The 19,344-nt window shown below is 47.0% G+C and overlaps 1 protein-coding gene across 2 annotated transcripts in view; it reads left to right on the top strand.

Annotated features, from left to right (window-relative positions):
- The window catches only part of ARL15 (ARF like GTPase 15), a 96,953-nt gene extending 81,280 nt beyond the window's left edge, over positions 1–15,673 (top strand). Inside the window, exon 5 of one of the 2 annotated variants that reach the window (XM_068107618.2) lies at positions 13,717–15,673. In XM_068107618.2, the coding sequence (XP_067963719.2) occupies positions 13,717–13,908 (192 nt within the window). In that variant the 3' untranslated portion in view covers positions 13,909–15,673. The remainder of the gene's footprint in view (positions 1–13,716) is intronic. The other variant, XM_068107619.2, reaches the window with a different exon arrangement.
- The last annotated feature ends 3,671 nt before the right edge of the window (positions 15,674–19,344 follow it).

Below are 19,344 nucleotides of genomic sequence, written 5' to 3'. Positions count from 1 at the left end.
ATCCGGAGACATGGCAGGCCACTTCATATGCTCTACACCACGGTCAGCAAGAAAGTGTTGGATCATGCAAGCACGATGATTGGAAGACAAAGTTTCCTCGAAAGGCTGCACGAGCAAATGGAAGCAATGTTTCTTCCAGAATGGCCCTGTACTTGAACTGGTTCAGGTTTCCATTCAGAACAACCAGGTCAGTTTTGCCCCCTGCATGAAAAGCAGCCCAAACGGTCACCCCACCACCTCCAGCTTGGACTCTTGGCACTATACAATCTTCATTGTGGGCTTCATGCACTTGTCTGCGCACTCGGACGCGGCCATCTTGACGATAGACCAGAAATCTAGACAGGTCGCTGAAGGTCACGTGATTCCAGTGTCCTAGCTGCCATTGACGGTGCTCTCTGGCCCACTGCAATCGGCGCTGGCTGTGTTGTCTGGTCAGGCGTGGCTTTCTCATGGGACGCCTGCCACGATAGCCTGCTTGAACCAGTCGTTGGTTTACTAGCCTTCTGGATACAGGCACATTTGTCAGTTGCTGCCACTCAGCCCTAAGCCGATTAGCTGACTTGGTACGGCCATTGCAGACTAACCGGTGCAGCTGGCGATCATCTCTCCTTGTGGTTCTGCGTGGACGTCCTGGCCTCGGTATTGGAGTAGGGACACCCCTCTGAGCATTTCGTTTCAGGATCTTTGACACCTGACCTTGAGTGATGCCATACTACCGAGCAATAGCATGCTGTTTCATGCCACAATTTCGTAGAGCCACCACTCCATGACAAACAGCATTGTCAAGTTGACGGACCATCTCCAGAGGAAGCGGCAATAACTTTTGTAGATGTGCAGCAGTTGTTTTCCACTAATACAGAATGCAACAACCCTTATATACCTGATTGTGAAGCCAGTCGTCAAATGTACCTGTCCTTACATTTTGTCACGCCACCTGTGATATAATCCTGTTATTGACTTCTTGCTGCGAAAGACAATCGGTGACATGGTTCTTTCAACAAAGACATCACCGAAGGGTAAAATAAACTCACCAGATTGATATAGAGTTCAGAAAGTAAACCCAAATCAAGAAGAAAAAAAAATCCATATTAAATGCCAAGTCTGTGTGTATGTATATATATATATATATATATATATTGTTACGGACACGGCTTAAGATGTTGCTTGACCGAGCGGAATGGCCGCCATGTTCGCACAGTTTACCCGATTACCCCCAACTCACCCGATTCCACTCGAACGTTGGCCAAATCGCGCTACGCTAAATCAATGATGGAAAGGACACAACGACTGGGATAAATGAAACGACGCAAGGGGTACAGTTCTCAAGACCTCCGGAGGAGGATATAATTAGTGGTGGAGAAAAGGGGTAGATTACAAGGTAATGAGGTAAAGACACAGAAGAGATAGGCACTTAGACACAATCTTATCTATCCCAGACAGACCACAGACAAACGGAACAAGACTGACTTACACAGGGATTGATGGCAGGGAAGGACAGGCAGTCGATAGCACAAGGTGCACCTTGGCTCAGGGACAGGATAAAGCACGGTCCAGTCCAGAGATGTGGGGAGGTGTCACAGCGCTCGGATGTGGCGTCCTTCTCTCTCCAAGCTCAGGGCGCATCTGACGTCACCTCCCTCTTCCTGCGCATGCTCAGCGGGGAGTCACACGCCCTCGGCTCGTTGGCTCCGCCCCAGATGGGACCGATCCGCCGCTTCTATTGGGTGCGGGGGTTACCGGGCTCCGCCCTTGACGAGGAGCTGACAGCGAGCCCCTACTTGGTAACCCCGTCGAGCACATGCTCGATGGCGGCTCGTTGGAAAGGCCTGGTGCACTCCCAACACCCCCCACCAACCAAGCCGGAGTGAGGACGCGCACTCCCCGTGCCGCCGCCGTTGTTGTTGTTGTTGTTGCTGAACCGTGAGGAAGAGCTGCGGGGAGGTATTGGGAGGTCCTAAACTTCCTAACGGTGCTATACAATCACATTCTGGTGCAACGAAGAGTCAGAATTAATGGAAACGAGTCCTTAACTGACATAGACTAAGAATAACTAGCAAGATGTCCTATAGTTGTCTACGTGAGATGCGGTGGACCTGGATGCGACATTTAATGGGGGAAATAGGGGGAGGTCGGGTCTACAGAGTGTTGTTTACAGAAAATGGGACTAGGGAATGGGGGATTGGGGATAGTTGGGAAGTATTGAGGAAATAGGGGAATATTTACAAGCGGATATGGATGGATGCAAATCCCATATCCGCAACAATATATAATTATATATATATATATATATATATAGTTTATATATATATATAGTTTATATATATATATATAGTTTATATATATATATATATATATATATATATATATATAGTTTATATATTGTTACAGACGTGGCTTAGATGTTATTTACCGAGCGGTTTTGGTATGACCACGTCTGCACAAGTTACCCGATTATACCCGAACGTTGACTAATCGCGCTGCGCTAGGTCAATAAAGGAAAAGGACACCCGGCTGGGATTAAAATGACACGACACCCAGGGTTCAGTTCTCAAGACCTCCGGAGGAGGTTATATTGTTACGGAAGGTTAGATTACAAGGACGAGAGGTACAGCATAGAAAGACAAGCACTTAGACACAATCTTATATTATTCCCAACAGACGACAGATAAACGGGACAAAAGGCTGACTCACACGGGGTTTGATGGCTAGGAAAGGCAGGATCGATGGCTCCAGGTGCACCTGGGCTCAAAGGTCAGAATCGACTCGGTCCGGTCCAGAGATGCGGGGAGGTATTCAGCGCTCGTACGTGGCAACTTCTCTCTCCAGGCTGGGGGCGCATCTGACCTCACATCCGGCAAGTGGCTGCGTAGATCCGGCGGGGAGTGACACGCCCTCGGCTCGTTAGCTCCGCCCCAGATGGAATCGGCTCGTTGCTTCTCATTGGGTGCGTGCGGGGGGGTTACCGGCTCCGCCCTTGACGAGGAGCTGACAGCCAGCCCCTTCGTGGTAACCCCGTGGAGCGCATCGTCCGGCGCGCATTGTCAATGGCGGCTAACCGAGCCGGTGTGATGACGCACACTCCCCCGGTGCAGCGTCGTTGTTGTTGTAATTGTTGTTGTAGTTGTAGTTGTAGTTGTAGTTGTAGTTGTAGTTGTTGTTTGGGGAAGAAGATGGAAGGAGGTATGGGAAAGGTCCTAAACTCACTACTGGTGCCATATAATCACATTCTGGTGCAACGAAGAGTCAGAATTAATGGAAAGGAGTCCTTAACTGACATAGACTAAGAATAACTAGCAAGATGTCCGAAAGTTGTCTACGTGAGATGCGGTGGACCTGGGCACGACATTTAATGGGGGAAAAAGGGGAAGGTCGGCTCTACTGATTGTTGTTTACAGACAATGGGACTAGGGAATGGGGGATTGGGGATAGTTGGGGAGTATTGGGGAAATAGGGGAATATTTACAAGCGGATATGGAGGCCAAATTCCATATTCGCAACATTGCACCCTTCTCTACCCTCGGGGCGTCCCGACCCGATAAATTTTTACCTACTTTAGTGTGGCACGCAATGTAGTTCCCTCTACTATTAACTCTACCCTGAGTGCGACAGTTTTACAGATATTCACAAATGAGTAAATATGTCCCCCTGCGACGTTGCACCCTTCTCCTCACAGAAACACACCCACAGGATAACCGAATCCGGAAAGAATCCTCAAACTAAACATACAGCCGGTAGGGAGCATTATTTACACAAGACTACGCTGATTTTTACACTACGATCCAGGACCTGTTTTTGGAGGAACACATGCAGATGTTATGCATAGAGAGAGTACGCATGCTAGCATCGATACACCAACCCACGAGTGCTCTGTGGCCTACGGCCTTTAATAATGTGCAGAGCACCCCTTCCTAGCATCAAGCACCACCCCATCACACAGTGAGCACCATCCGGTGCACCAATAAAGTGTTTACAAATCACCGGTGGTGTCGCAGCCGGCCGATGTTCTGCCGCTGGTCTTGCCTTCATGTGGTGCACTTGGCCTTCTTACTTCTTTTAAACAAAATAAAGAAAGGCGCCAACCGCGTCCATTTCTTTATTGTGGCCGTCAGGGGGCCAACTATAAGTGGTTCACCTGTATGGCATAGGTGCCACGTTGACCCATAGGTCCATCCACGGGTGGTGCTTGGCCGCAAAAGAGCTGCGGTCCATGGTGGGTGGCCACAAACATTGCGGTCCATATGGTGTATCGATCCAAGCAGCAAGCAGCGAAAGTGCAGGCCCACAACTGCGTAGCCAGCACCTCTCTCTCCTCTCTCTCTACCCCAAAGCCAGATCCTCGGAGGTGGGAGACAAAAGAAAAGACAAGTGAGTAAGGTGGTAAGGGCGCAAAAGTGCACGCAATGTAAGGTAATGCACACTGGGGGCACATGGGAACCAGGTGAGACAGGTACGTTCCTACCGTACGCTCCCCCCCCCCCCCCCACCAGGTAACCTACATGGCCCCTCCCTTACCCCTTACTGTATCCACAAAACACAACACTACCCATAAACATCTACTTTACAAATCAACAAACATCCCTACTGTCTTCCCCGTTCCTCCCATATACCAAATTCGTCTTCTCTCCCTCCTAACCAATCAAATTTGCCATTTTCAACTCAACATCATAATTTGCCATCTCCAACTCAACATCATAATTTGCCATTACCAATTCATCATCAGTCCCTCCTAGGGAGGGAGAGATGGAATCACCCCAATGTCTCATCCACGTCGTGATGCGTCTCACAAATCCACAGCAATCTCATTTCCTGCAACAAACAAAGAAAACACAGATGTGGAGTCATCATCATCACCACAGGTAAGTGGCTGCGTATGGTGCGACAGGTTCATCAATCCTAACTATTTCCTAAATGACTTTAACAACTTTACACTACCCGGGGTCTTTCTCCGGCCAAACCATTGGCCCTCTTACACTATGGGTTCTAAAAACCAATTCCCATTGGCCAACCTGTGGTGCCTTTCAATTTGGGGTCTCACTCCCCCAATTCATCTCCCGGTGCCCTCGCACAATTTCTGGGCTGTGGCGTGTACCTCTCCCAGTGGGTCTACCCACCTGCACACCTCCACCACTGCAGTTGCCTCCGAGCTTACCTGCTCCTCACCCTAACCTAACTACCTGGGGAAGGCCCTCTGGCACTCTCCCCACTCGGTGCCCTCTCTGGCACTGGGCTACCCGGGTCCATCCTCCGGATCCTCGGGCCCCATCCACAACTCTACCGGCTCCCAGAGCCCACCTGCGGCCTCACCTGGCCGACATCCTCACAGTGGTGGAGTGCCCAACCAACTACACACACTAACAGGCTACACGCCCAGCCATTTCCACAACACTAATGCACCCATCCACAACACCATTCTGCCACCGCACCACAAATGCCAATATCCAACCACAATTTACCTGTACCCTCTACCTAACACTTACACTACCCGCCCCGGGTACTCGTGAAAGGGGTCCACTCTTCCCCCATCCACACCTTCGCACCATGCACACCACTCCGTACCACTTACTCCAACTCTCTCCACACACCTGTACCTGCACACCTGTGCTCTCACACCTGGTGCCACCTGCACCCTTCTCTCCCCAAGCGCATTCGCGCTGATCCACAACACTCATTACTCACACACTGCTCCACACACCTGTCCAGTTGCACACCTGTGCAATCACACCTGTTCAATTCTCACACACACGGCATCATCTCAGCTAACTACTCCCTTCTGAAACTTGCGCTTCCCAGTCGTCCCTTTAAACTATTGCGCTCCCACGTCATTATCATCCACACTAAACTACCTGCGTCCCCACTACAGGTATCAGTCACTAACTAAACTTAACGTTACCTAATGTCAATCTCTTCTAGATCCCTACAATATAACCTAACCCACCCGGGCTAGTTTTCACTGCCACACACCCCATAATCTCGTGCTCCTTTGCCCCCACACATGGGAAGGGTGGCAGGGATGCCATCCCACCACATCGGGGGTCTCTCACTACCAATTTTGCACATCAAATTTCAACAAATCAAAAATTTGCCAATCACTACCCATCATATGCCAATCACTACTGCCAATCCCTTGCCAATCATCAAATTTTGTTTTTCTCTAATTTTGGGTCCAAAACACTATCCTCATCACCCGTCTACTCACTAATGCCTCTCGGTGCGCCAATTCCTGTCCAAAGCCCGGCTTCGTAAAGCCAAGCCATGGATGCTGGTTGTTTTGTGCCGGCGGCTGGATGCGTCCGGCATTCGGGGCAGGGACGGGGGCTTACCCGGGCCGAGATCCCACGCACCACCTCGGCGTGGAGCCATCCAATGTCCCGATCTCGACCTGCCGGCGCGTCTCAACAAAACGTGGTCGCCATGACGACCCTTCCTATCCAGCTGCCCGCTCCACCTAGTGGAGCACGGACGCGGCCGTTCAAAGCGAGGCCCGGCACGCACCGAGGGCCCGCTTCGGCTAAAAGTCGACCTAACCTCTAACCTGGTTACCGTCGATGCTTCACCTGGATTCTTACACCCCGCAGCCCGTTCCTTGCTCACACATTCAGCCGTCTCCATGCTCCTCGTACCTTTCCTTACACACCTCGGTACTCTCATTCCACTCACAGCCTTGGTCACACACCTGACCACCGAACACTTTGGCACACATTCGTTGGTCGCACACCTCACCAATACACCTCTTCGCACCCCCTCCTCTGTCACCTCCTCTGTGACAATCACAGGTGTGCTCTCATTCGCACACCCAACCACGTGCCTCACTACCAACTCCAGCGTGCATTCCCACTCACGCTCTACCATTCTAGGTGTGCATCCTTCCATCCCAGGTGTACATCCTCGCTCACCTGTCACAACCAACTCACTCTCCTTGTCACTCTCACTACTCTCACCTCCATTCTTGACAGCGCACTCACCCTTACTCTTGACAGCGCACTCTTTCCTCATGCACCTGTCCGTTACACACCTTTCTCGCGCACACTCTCCCGTTACGCCCTCTGTAACACTCACCACAGGTGGACACTCTTCCTTACTTCTGACAGCGCACTCTTTCCTCATGCGCCTGTCCGTCACACACCTTTCTCGCGCACACTCTCCCGTTACACCCTCTGTAACACTCACCACAGGTGGACACTCTTCCTTACTTCTGACAGCGCACTCTTTCCTCATGCGCCTGTCCGTCACACACCTTTCTCGCGCACACTCTCCCGTCACACCCTCTGTAACACTCACCACACCGCGCTTCCACATGCTCCCTCGCACACGCGCTACGACCGACTCACTCTCGCCAGCACCCTCACTCCTTGGCACGCACTTTTTCCTCACACACCCCAGAGTCGGACTTTCTCGCTCACCTCCTTTTTCGCACACCAGACCTGTCGCACACTTCACCCACGGCCTCTCACGAACACCCGGGTCTATCTCGACCCCCAAGCTTATTAAATCCCCTGGCGCATCATACGCAAGACCATATTGGTCACCACTTACACCGGGTCCTCTTCCTCTTCGCTTCTCCTCCATCACCTGCGAATCCCTCATCCGGTTAATGAGCACATCATCACGATCCGAACACAGACTTTGGACCAATTCTTTTACTTCCTCCTTTATCTCTTTCTTATCCTCTCTCCGTCGCTTCTTAATTTCGCTCACCCCTTCTTCCACTTCTTCTAATTTCTGCTTCACCTCCTTCATCTCTTCGTGCGCCCCTTTAAGTTCTTCCTCTAACTCCACTTTATTTTTTTCTATGTGCTCCCGCACCTCCCGCTCTTTAGCCTCCATCACCTCTACCACCTTGTCCATTTTCCTCGTCAGGTCCTCATGTACCGTCTGACACTCTTTTTTAATTACCCCTACGTCCTTTTTCATCTCCTTCTGTGTCGATTTTAAACCCTCTATTACCGCTGTGTTCTTCCTTACCTGGTCCCCCAACTCCTTTTGTCCCACTGTCAGTTGTTCTACTCCCAGCGTCAACTCCTCTATACCCCCTTGCAATTTTACAGTCCCCTTTCTCACCTCTTTCTCCATGCGCTCCTTACAGTGCCTCACCTCCTCGCGCACTCCTCCGACCTCCTCACTCACTCCTCTCCTGATCTCCTCTCCCATCACTTGCATCTCCTGCCCAGATGCCACCCTCATCTGCTCCATTTCCTCCCTGTGAGCATCCAGTTTGGCTTCTACCCCCATTCTGACCCCCTCTATCTGCTGCCCCATTTGGTTAACTTCCCTTTCCGCTTGGTCCCTCATGTCCCTCAATTTGCCTTCCATGGTGTTTTCTAACCCCTCTAACCCTTTTTGCATCCCTTCCATTTGATTCTCTTGAGCGGCCATTCTGTTTTCTACCCCCGTTAACCCATGTTTCACTCCCTCTATCTGATTCTCTTGAGCGGCCATTCTGTTTTCTACCCCCATTAACCCATGTTTCACTCCCTCTATCTGATTCTCTTGAGCGGCCATTCTGTTTTCTACCCCCATTAACCCATGTTTCACTCCCTCTATCTGATTCTCTTGAGCGGCCATTCTGTTTTCTACCCCCATTAACCCATTTCTCACCTCTTTTATCCCGTTGTCTAACCCCTCTATTCTACTCCCTAACCCTCCGATCTGGGCCCCCATGTCCTTTTTCAATTTCTCGCTATTGGACCCCATGTCCTCCCTCAATTTCTCGCTATTGGACCCCATGTCCTCCCTCAATTTCTCGCTATTCTGGGCCATAAGGGCCTTCATTTGTATGAAAAACAAGTTCCAATCCACCGGGGGCGCTGCCACGGTCGCGGGCGCGGTGATCAGCGAGGCGCCATTTTGCGCTCCCGCAATGTCGGGCACAACGACGCTATTTTGTGCGTCTGCTACCCTCGCTGCTTCGCTCTCCTCCTGTCCCTCATGTCCCTCAATTTGGTCCTGGACCGACCCTGCCTCACTCTCCCCTACCGGACCCCAGCTGTCTTGGTCTGCCATAGCGCGACTTTCAAAATTCGGGTTTTTATACAACAAAACAAATTTCGGCCGTTATAATTTCGCGCGGGAAACGCGCTCCGAATCGATTCTACTTGTTACAAATTTGGGCCTAATAAATTTAGTCCCGGGTTCGAATTCCACTCCTCGACACCAATTGTTACAGACGTGGCTTAGATGTTATTTACCGAGCGGTTTTGGTATGACCACGTCTGCACAAGTTACCCGATTATACCCGAACGTTGACTAATCGCGCTGCGCTAGGTCAATAAAGGAAAAGGACACCCGGCTGGGATTAAAATGACACGACACCCAGGGTTCAGTTCTCAAGACCTCCGGAGGAGGTTATATTGTTACGGAAGGTTAGATTACAAGGACGAGAGGTACAGCATAGAAAGACAAGCACTTAGACACAATCTTATATTATTCCCAACAGACGACAGATAAACGGGACAAAAGGCTGACTCACACGGGGTTTGATGGCTAGGAAAGGCAGGATCGATGGCTCCAGGTGCACCTGGGCTCAAAGGTCAGAATCGACTCGGTCCGGTCCAGAGATGCGGGGAGGTATTCAGCGCTCGTACGTGGCAACTTCTCTCTCCAGGCTGGGGGCGCATCTGACCTCACATCCGGCAAGTGGCTGCGTAGATCCGGCGGGGAGTGACACGCCCTCGGCTCGTTAGCTCCGCCCCAGATGGAATCGGCTCGTTGCTTCTCATTGGGTGCGTGCGGGGGGGTTACCGGCTCCGCCCTTGACGAGGAGCTGACAGCCAGCCCCTTCGTGGTAACCCCGTGGAGCGCATGGTCCGGCGCGCATTGTCAATGGCGGCTAACCGAGCCGGTGTGATGACGCACACTCCCCCGGTGCAGCGTCGTTGTTGTTGTAATTGTTGTTGTAGTTGTAGTTGTAGTTGTAGTTGTAGTTGTAGTTGTTGTTTGGGGAAGAAGATGGAAGGAGGTATGGGAAAGGTCCTAAACTCACTACTGGTGCCATATAATCACATTCTGGTGCAACGAAGAGTCAGAATTAATGGAAAGGAGTCCTTAACTGACATAGACTAAGAATAACTAGCAAGATGTCCGAAAGTTGTCTACGTGAGATGCGGTGGACCTGGGCACGACATTTAATGGGGGAAAAAGGGGAAGGTCGGCTCTACTGATTGTTGTTTACAGACAATGGGACTAGGGAATGGGGGATTGGGGATAGTTGGGGAGTATTGGGGAAATAGGGGAATATTTACAAGCGGATATGGAGGCCAAATTCCATATTCGCAACAATATATATAGTTTATATATATATAGTTTATATATATATACATATATATATATATACATATATATATATATATATATATATATATATATATATATATATATATATATGTATATATATATATATATATATATATATACATATATATATATATATATATATATATATATATATATATATATATATATATATATATATATATATACATATATATATATATATATACATATATATATATATATATATATATATATACATATATATATATATATATATATATATATATATATATATATATATATATATATATATATATATATATATATATAGATATATATATATATATATATATATATATAGAGATATATATATATATAGATATATATATATATAGATATATATATATATAGATATATAGATATATATATAGATATATAGATATATATATATAGATATATAGATATATATGTAGATATATATATATATATATAGATATATATATATATAGATATACATATAATTATATATATAGATATAGATATATATATATATATAGATATATATAGATATATATATAGATATATATATAGATATATATATATCTATATATATATATAGATATAGAAAGTTGAAATATGTTGAAAAAGGCAAAACTTTACATGGGGTGTTCTTACTTTTTCACGTGACTGTGTATATATATTGTTACGGAACCCGACGTCGGCCTATGGTTCCCCTTTGAGGGGGGATTAGTCCCCTCTTTTGTCACTGACCGACGGGGTCCCTGAAGCTGCACCGTGACCTCCGGAAAGGCTGGTGAGCAGCTTTGTTCGCGACCGCGGATAAGATGGTAATTTGCCGAGCGGATGGCAGCCGCGGCCCGAACCGTTAACAATTACTAGACCCGATTCTGAACGTTGGCCAAATCGTGCCGCAGGTATTCAATTGGGAAAAGACAAAGATGACGGATGTGAAGAAGAAGAAGACAAGAGGTAGGAAATACGAATAGGATTTATTACTATTTACAACCAAAAGAAACCAAGGCGAAGGAAGGATAATAAAATAAAGACAGAAGGAATCAAGGAGACACAGTGCAAATTAGCTTACCTACAGTCTTAATTAGAAACCCAAGGACAAGACAAAAGACAGACTACGATCACACTTACACGACTGGGGAATGGAGGCAGGAATGACTGGAAGGAGGAATGGGAAGGTTCAGCTGGGGCAGATGATTCGGGCTTGATCCCGCACAGGACGTCGGGCTGGACCTCGACGGTCACCGATGCCGCCGATCCTGGTTCCCGTGGGGTAACAGGTCGAAGCTGCCTGGTGGAGCCCACGCTGCCTGGTGGAGTCAACGCTGCTTGTGTAGCCAAAGCTGCTGGTGGAGCCAAAGCTGCTGGTGGAGCCAAAACTGCTGGTGGAGCCAAAACTGCTGGTGGAGCCAAAACTGCTGGTGGAGCCAAAACTGCTGGTGGAGCCAAAACTACGGGTGGAGCCAAAACTGCTGGTGGAGCCAAAGCTGCTTCTCTGGCTCACCTCAGGACGCGTCTCCCTTCTCTCTCCGAGGGCTCGTCTCGACTCATCTGCCGTCTCTGGCGCAACTCTTGGTGGGGGCTGATGCAACGGGTTTTATAACCCCGCCCTCTTGAGCCATACCCACTCATTCTTGGTTGGTCATAGGGGCTTCTTGGTTCCACCTCTTGATGATGGTGTGCGGGCCACGCCCTTCTCCGAGTTGGAGCACATGGGCAATGGCGGCGAATGCAGTTGGCAATAGAGGCTTTGGGAATGAAAATGAAAGGGGATCTATCTATTTGAATTCGGTGCAATGGAGTATTAATTAATGGAAGACAAAGCCTTAACCTAATACACAGAATAAGGAAATAACTGTCAACAAGGAGGAAATCTACAGTTAGGGTGCACGTGCATATAACGTTACAGTTAGGGTGCACGTTACAGTTAGGGTGCACGTGCATATAACGCAAACGGTCACTTCCGTTGAACTTGGGGCTGGTGAGTGAACTTTGGCGTGGCTCTTCCTTCTGTATGCATTTTCTACACACATCACACATCTCACACACATATCACCATACATACTTGACTGATATACATGCCTGCTGTTTTTGTAGACTCAGAAGAAGACCTTTGTTGGTCGAAAGCTTGTCGACAATTAAAGATCGACGTCCTGAAGCTACGTCCGCGTCTTATTTAATCTACCGATTATTTATTCAATACAAATGAGACGCCCTGCTCGTACTTTGGAGTTTCTACTATTTCTTACAGTTATATATATATATATATATATATATATATATATATATATATATATATATATATATATATATATATATATATATATATATATATGTATATACTGTATATATATATATATACTGTGTATATATATATATATATACTGTGTATATATATATATATATATATATATATATATATATATATATATATATATATATATATATATATATATATATATACATATATATATATATATACATACATACATACATACATACATACATATATATACACACACACACACTGCATATTGTGCAGTGTGTATTTCTATATTACAAATTTTGCTTTGCATCCTGAGGTAATGGAGAGGTTGAGTACTTTCTCTTTCGGTTATCCACTCTCATTTTGTGGGCATGTTTATTATGTAAGAAAAATGTTTTTCTTGAGTGTGGTAAATGCGGCAGTGAGTTTTCTGGGCAGCCGTGCACATGTGTACGAGGTGGAGTGGTTTGATGTCGAGCCAGCTTTAAAATGGCTAAGCCAAAACTTTGTGGGGTGGATCTTTACCAAGGACGGACCAGGTCAAAACAGGCCCTGCTTTGCACAGTTTGAGGCCCACACAGTACTGCGGAAAATCAAAGGAAAAATGTTTTGATGTCACGGTGAAATATGCGGGGTTCATACCAAATTGCTGAAGCGAAATTTCCATCTATTTCTTTCTTCACCATATGTATATTTTCCTGAATGAATTTGCGAATTGAATGAAGAGATGCTGAGGATATGCTTATTGTGAACACTAGAATGTAGAGGAATCGCTTTGCTGCTCTAATTTGAGACTCTACTTGCTTTTTTCAGCACTTTGGTGAGATAGCAAAAGTAAATTGCTAACAGCAAGCATTGATGAAGCCAAACAAACTTTGGCACCTGCAAAATCCCAACAGCAAACCTCTGGAGCACTGGAGTGTTGGAAAATCCTTCAGCCGAGGTGTTGTGGACTTGTAACACATGACTGCATAGTATCACATTTGAAAGCATTTTGCATCCATCCAGCAGGTGGTCAGATGACATCTGCCTCAACAGTATGACCCCAATAAGAGGTTATTTGATCTTTGTGGGCATTGCCATGTGCTTTGACTCTCTGTATCCAAAAATATTTCCTCTAAAGATGTGTTTTCTGTCTTTGCTTGTAGGTGAGGAAATTCCTTGAGCTTGAGCCTCTGGCTTTGGGGAAACAATGGGTGCTCCAAGGCTGCTCCTTCGAAGACCAGACATCTATTCACAATGGTGTCGCTCAATTCCTGGAGCTCCTTGAGGAGGAGCAGCAGCACAGCGCAGTCCTACACAAGACGTCCGTGAGCGTAGCTGCCCAGTCGCGAAAGTGAACGTGGAATGGCACTTTGACGTCGTCTTTCCAAAGGTGCTGACAGAACACCTGTGCAAGCTTAGCTTGCCAATAGATCCTTGCTACCATCTCTGGATTACCAACAGACATCCATCTACCGATTGTTAGCTAGCACCAAATTATGGTTGAGAATAGGAAGACTGGTTTTGCCTCTATTAATGTTGATCAAATGTTGCCTCTGTTGATGAATCACTGCAGCAATTTCTTCCACAATGTCCAGATTTTTCTGTTCACTTGAACCTCGTTTGCTTCTCAAGTATTGGACCCTTTCACATTCTACTTGGCTTTTTCGTCTCATTTGACACATTGAGAGTTTTCTCATTTCTTAAAATCAAACAATTTGTGCTATTTATTATTTTTCTTTTCTTGCACTTGTCAAGCCAGATTCTCTATATTTGATCCTATTCCAAAATCACCAGGATTTGCTTGCTATTAACTTTGAGGAGTGGAGGGATGAGGTTGGCTGGGGTTTTGCAAAGTGATACTGCACGGGCACCAGTCAACTTACCTTCCACGGTATCTGTAAAAAAAAAAAAAAAATTCTGGGGAATGAAACGGATGTTTTTCTTTACATTCGCAGACTTGCTTTTGTTACAAGCATCACCTTATCCATATAAGCTATGAAACGAGACACTTTGTTTTGTAAACTTGTCAACGTATTTGCAATACAGACTCTCCTCGAGTTACGACGTCGGCGACTTACGACGACGCGCACTTACGACCGTTGCAAAAATCTCAGTTGCTCCTTGTGCCTCACGCTGACAACATCCCTTATACTCCATTACATCGCCTATAAGTGTGTGTGTACCGTACTGCCATCATCATGTCTAGCAAGAGGAAGAGTGCATCCACTGATGGATCGGAGTAAAAGAAAAGGAAGGCGATCGACCTGGAGTTAACGATCAAAATAATCGGGCAGCTCGAGAATGGTAAAAGCATGGCCGCCATCTCACATGACTTGGGCCTCTCACATTTGACTGTGTCCACCATCTTGAAGGATAAACACCCCATCCGAGAAGCTGTGGAAGGATGGGCGCCCATGGGAGCTACCATCATCACCAAGAAGCAACAAGGGCCTATCCAGGAAATGGAGAAGATGTTGACGTGAATGGAGGACTAGCTGCAGAAACGTACCTCTTTATGTACGTGTATTTTTGTGAGCTTTTTTGTACAGTAAAACGCATTGTAATGTCATAAAGTATTTTATTCCAACCCTTTTATTTATTTTACTTATTGTACAGTGAATGGATTGGATTGGATTATGGGATTTAAGCTGCATGACTTTCAACAAATGATGCTATGGTGGAATGCGAACTTGGAAATATGTAATAAGTAATATATAATAAGTCCATGAGGGGTGATTCGACTTACGATAACTTCGACTTACGACCTGCTTGTCGGAACGTAACCCCGTCGTAACTCGAGGAGAGTCTGTATAACGCAGAAGATCGCACCTTTAAGTGAAGGAATCTAACCTTTAAAGTAAGCTTCTTTAGAAATTGTGTTGATTACTTATCACCCAAGTAAAGGAGGGATGTCACGAAGACAACATTGGATTGTTTTTCATAAAAATCGATTTCTATTGAAGCATCTGATCTAAACTAGCATCCATATATATGCTCAATGCTTTTAGAACTCGGCATGCACTGATTGTCTGTATTTCGAATTGTGTGTGTGTGTGTGTGTGTGTGTGTGTGTGTGTGTGTGTGTGTGTGTGTGTGTGTGTGTGTGTGTGTGTGTGTGTGTGTGTGTGTGTGTGTTTTGTTTTGTTTTGTTTTGTTGTATACAAGATCGAGGCTCGTGAAAGAGCTAACATTAATCACACAAAAAGTCAAACCGACACACAAAAACTAAGGGGAGCGGCAGACAAGATGGGGAGAGAGGGGGAAGGACACAAACACAACATTTGAGAGCAGGGACAACGGGAGAAATGTGGGAGGGCGAGGGCTTTGGGGGAGATGGAAGAGGTATGAAACATATGAACACTGCAAAGACTTCCAGGAAAGAAGTTGGAATTTCCAAAAAGTGGATCTGGGGTGAAATTAGCGAGAGTAGAAAAGATCAAGGTTTTGGATGGGGGAAGATAAGAGATGGTGGTGAACAGCTATTTTAAAGACCTGGAGGGAGGAGTGGGATTGAAGGGAGTGGGGGAGTTTGTTCCAGAGGCGGGAGAAAAGGGGAATGAAAGAGTGAAGGTGAGCAGAGAGCCCATATTTTGGCAGTTTAACCATAATAGGGTTGCTGTCAGATCTTGTGCGACCTGGAGGAATATTTGGGGGACAGAGCACAGAGAGCTGGGGGAGCAAGGCCGGAGAGGAGTCGGTAGAAGACAGAAAGACGACCAAACCTGCCTGCGGTGAGTGAGTGAAAGGCCCTCGGTGTTAGCTTCATCACAGCAGATTCCAATGATTCTGAAAGCTTTGGTTTCAACAGCGTGAAGCCGAGCTAGGTGTGAGGCAGGAGCACCATCCCAGAGGGGGGAACAGTATTCCATTGAGCTGTGGATGAAAGCCTTGTATGTGGTGAGGAGCTCAGGTGTGCCAAGGAAGGACTTCGCACGACGGAGGATGCCCAGTCGGCGACTGGCTTTGGAGGCCAGCTTGGAAATGTGGTTTTCCCAAGAAAGATCATGGCAGATAGTGAGACGCAAAAGCCTGAGTGACAGAACTTCTTGGAGAGGATTGTTGAGAAAGCAGATGGGAGGGTTTTCCAGTCGGTCCTTTCGTAGAGACATTGTAAGAGTGTGCGATTTGTCAGGATTGAAAGACATGTTCCACTTGTTTGACCAGTCTGTGATTTTTTCCAGGTCTGCAGAGAGTGAGGAGGCTGCAGACTGCCGATCTGAGGGATGAGGAATGGAGCGGCAGATAGTGGTCATCAGCAAAGAGATAGAGAGGATTTTTCAGAGAGTCGGAGAGATCATTGATGAAGACCAGAAATAGCACAGGGCCCAGAACACTACCCTGGGGAACTCCAGCCAGAACAGGAAGGGGAGATGAGAGAAATCCATTCAGGGCCACACGTTGCCTTCGACCAGAGAGGAAGTCCGCAAGCCATGAGTGGAGGTTTCCATGGATACCATAGGAGCAGAGTTTGGTGAGCAGAGCTGGGTGCCAGACCATATCGAAGGCACGTGATATGTCAAGTGAGACAGCTCTGATTTCCTGTTTGGCATTGAGGACCTCCATCCATTGTTGAGACAGCAGAAGCAACATGTCCAGAGTAGAATGACCTGGTGTGTGTGTGTGTGTGTGTGTGTGTGTGTGTGTGTGTGTGTGTGTGTGTGTGTGTGTGTGTGTGTGTGTGTGTGTGTGTGTGTGTGTGTGTGTGTGAGTGTGTGTGTGTGTGTGTGTGTGTGTGTGTGTTTTGTTGTATACAAGATCGAGGCTCGTGAAAGAGCTAACATTAATCACACAAAAAGTCAAACCGACACACAAAACACAAAAACTAAGGGGAGCGGCAGACCAGATGGGGAGAGAGGGGGAAGGACACAAACACAACATTTGAGAGCAGGGACAACGGGAGTAATGTGGGAGGGCGAGGGCTTTGGGGGAGATGGAAGAGGTATGAAACATATGAACACTGCAAAGACTTCCAGGAAAGAAGTTGGAATTTCCAAAAAGTGGATCTGGGGTGAAATTAGCGAGGGTAGAAAAGATCAAGGTTTTGGATAGGGGAAGATAAGAGATGGTGGTGAACAGCTATTTTAAAGACCTGGAGGGAGGAGTGGGATTGAAGGGAGTGGGGGAGTTTGTTCCAGAGGCGGGAGAAAAGGGGAATGAAAGAGTGAAGGTGAGCAGAGAGCCCATATTTTGGCAGTTTAACCATAATAGGGTTGCTGTCAGATCTTGTGCGACCTGGAGGAATATTTGGGGGACAGAGCACAGAGAGCTGGGGGAGCAAGGCCGGAGAGGAGTCGGTAGAAGACAGAAAGACGACCAAACCTGCCTGCGGTGAGTGAGTGAAAGGCCCTCGGTGTTAGCTTCATCACAGCAGATTCCAATGATTCTGAAAGCTTTGGTTTCAACAGCGTGAAGCCGAGCTAGGTGTGAGGCAGGAGCACCATCCCAGAGGGGGGAACAGTATTCCATTGAGCTGTGGATGAAAGCCTTGTATGTGGTGAGGAGCTCAGGTGTGCCAAGGAAGGACTTCGCACGACGGAGGATGCCCAGTCGGCGACTGGCTTTGGAGGCCAGCTTGGAAATGTGGTTTTCCCAAGAAAGATCATGGCAGATAGTGAGACCCAAAAGCCTGAGTGACAGAACTTCTTGGAGAGGATTGTTGAGAAAGCAGATGGGAGGGTTTTCCAGTCGGTCCTTTCGTAGAGACATTGTAAGAGTGTGCGATTTGTCAGGATTGAAAGACATGTTCCACTTGTTTGACCAGTCTGTGATTTTTTCCAGGTCTGCAGAGAGTGAGGAGGCTGCAGACTGCCGATCTGAGGGATGAGGAATGGAGCGGCAGATAGTGGTCATCAGCAAAGAGATAGAGAGGATTTTCCAGAGAGTCGGAGAGATCATTGATGAAGACCAGAAATAGCACAGGGCCCAGAACACTACCCTGGGGAACTCCAGCCAGAACAGGAAGGGGAGATGAGAGAAATCCATTCAGGGCCACACGTTGCCTTCGACCAGAGAGGAAGTCCGCAAGCCATGAGTGGAGGTTTCCATGGATACCATAGGAGCAGAGTTTGGTGAGCAGAGCTGGGTGCCAGACCATATCGAAGGCACGTGATATGTCAAGTGAGACAGCTCTGATTTCCTGTTTGGCATTGAGGACCTCCATCCATTGTTGAGACAGCAGAAGCAACATGTCCAGAGTAGAATGACCTGGTGTGTGTGTGTGTGTGTGTGTGTGTATTTCTGTGTGTGTGTGTGTGTGTGTGTGTGTGTGTGTGTGTGTGTGTGTGTGTGTGTGTGTGTGTGTGTGTGTGTGTGTGTGTGTGTGTGTGTAACGATTCCCAGTCCAGACTGCCAAAATGGTGCTGAAGTTATATGTAATAAGCTTTTTGGTTTTCTTCCTCCTCCTCTTCAACTTATTTTGGCTTTTCCTATTTTTACATGGAGTCACCACAATGATAGTTGATCACCCTTCTCCATCTTTCAATTGCCCATTCCTCTTCATCCAGTAACTTCTAAATCTCTCACCACCACATCCTTCCATCTGCTTTTTGGCCTTCTTCTCATTGCTGGCAATCTCATCTCCATCACTCGCCGCACCACATACTCTTTCTCTCTCCTTTTTTGTTCTTTTTCACGATTGAAGGTTTTCACGATTAAATAATTACTGTGTAAACTAGAACGCCACTCGGTAGAGCGCATACTCCCGCCGTGGGTCAAGTTGGAATAGTACGATTTCACAAGAGTTTGAGGGAGTACTTCAGTGACGACACAAGACAGACACTGCACAGATATAT

The sequence above is a fragment of the Myxine glutinosa genome, chromosome 2 (genome assembly GCF_964187855.1).
Source record: "Myxine glutinosa chromosome 2, kmMyxGlut1.1, whole genome shotgun sequence".
Taxonomy (NCBI): Eukaryota; Metazoa; Chordata; class Myxini; order Myxiniformes; family Myxinidae; genus Myxine; species Myxine glutinosa.
Note: the sequence above shows the minus strand (reverse complement) of the source record. Positions and strands in the feature narration are given on the sequence as shown.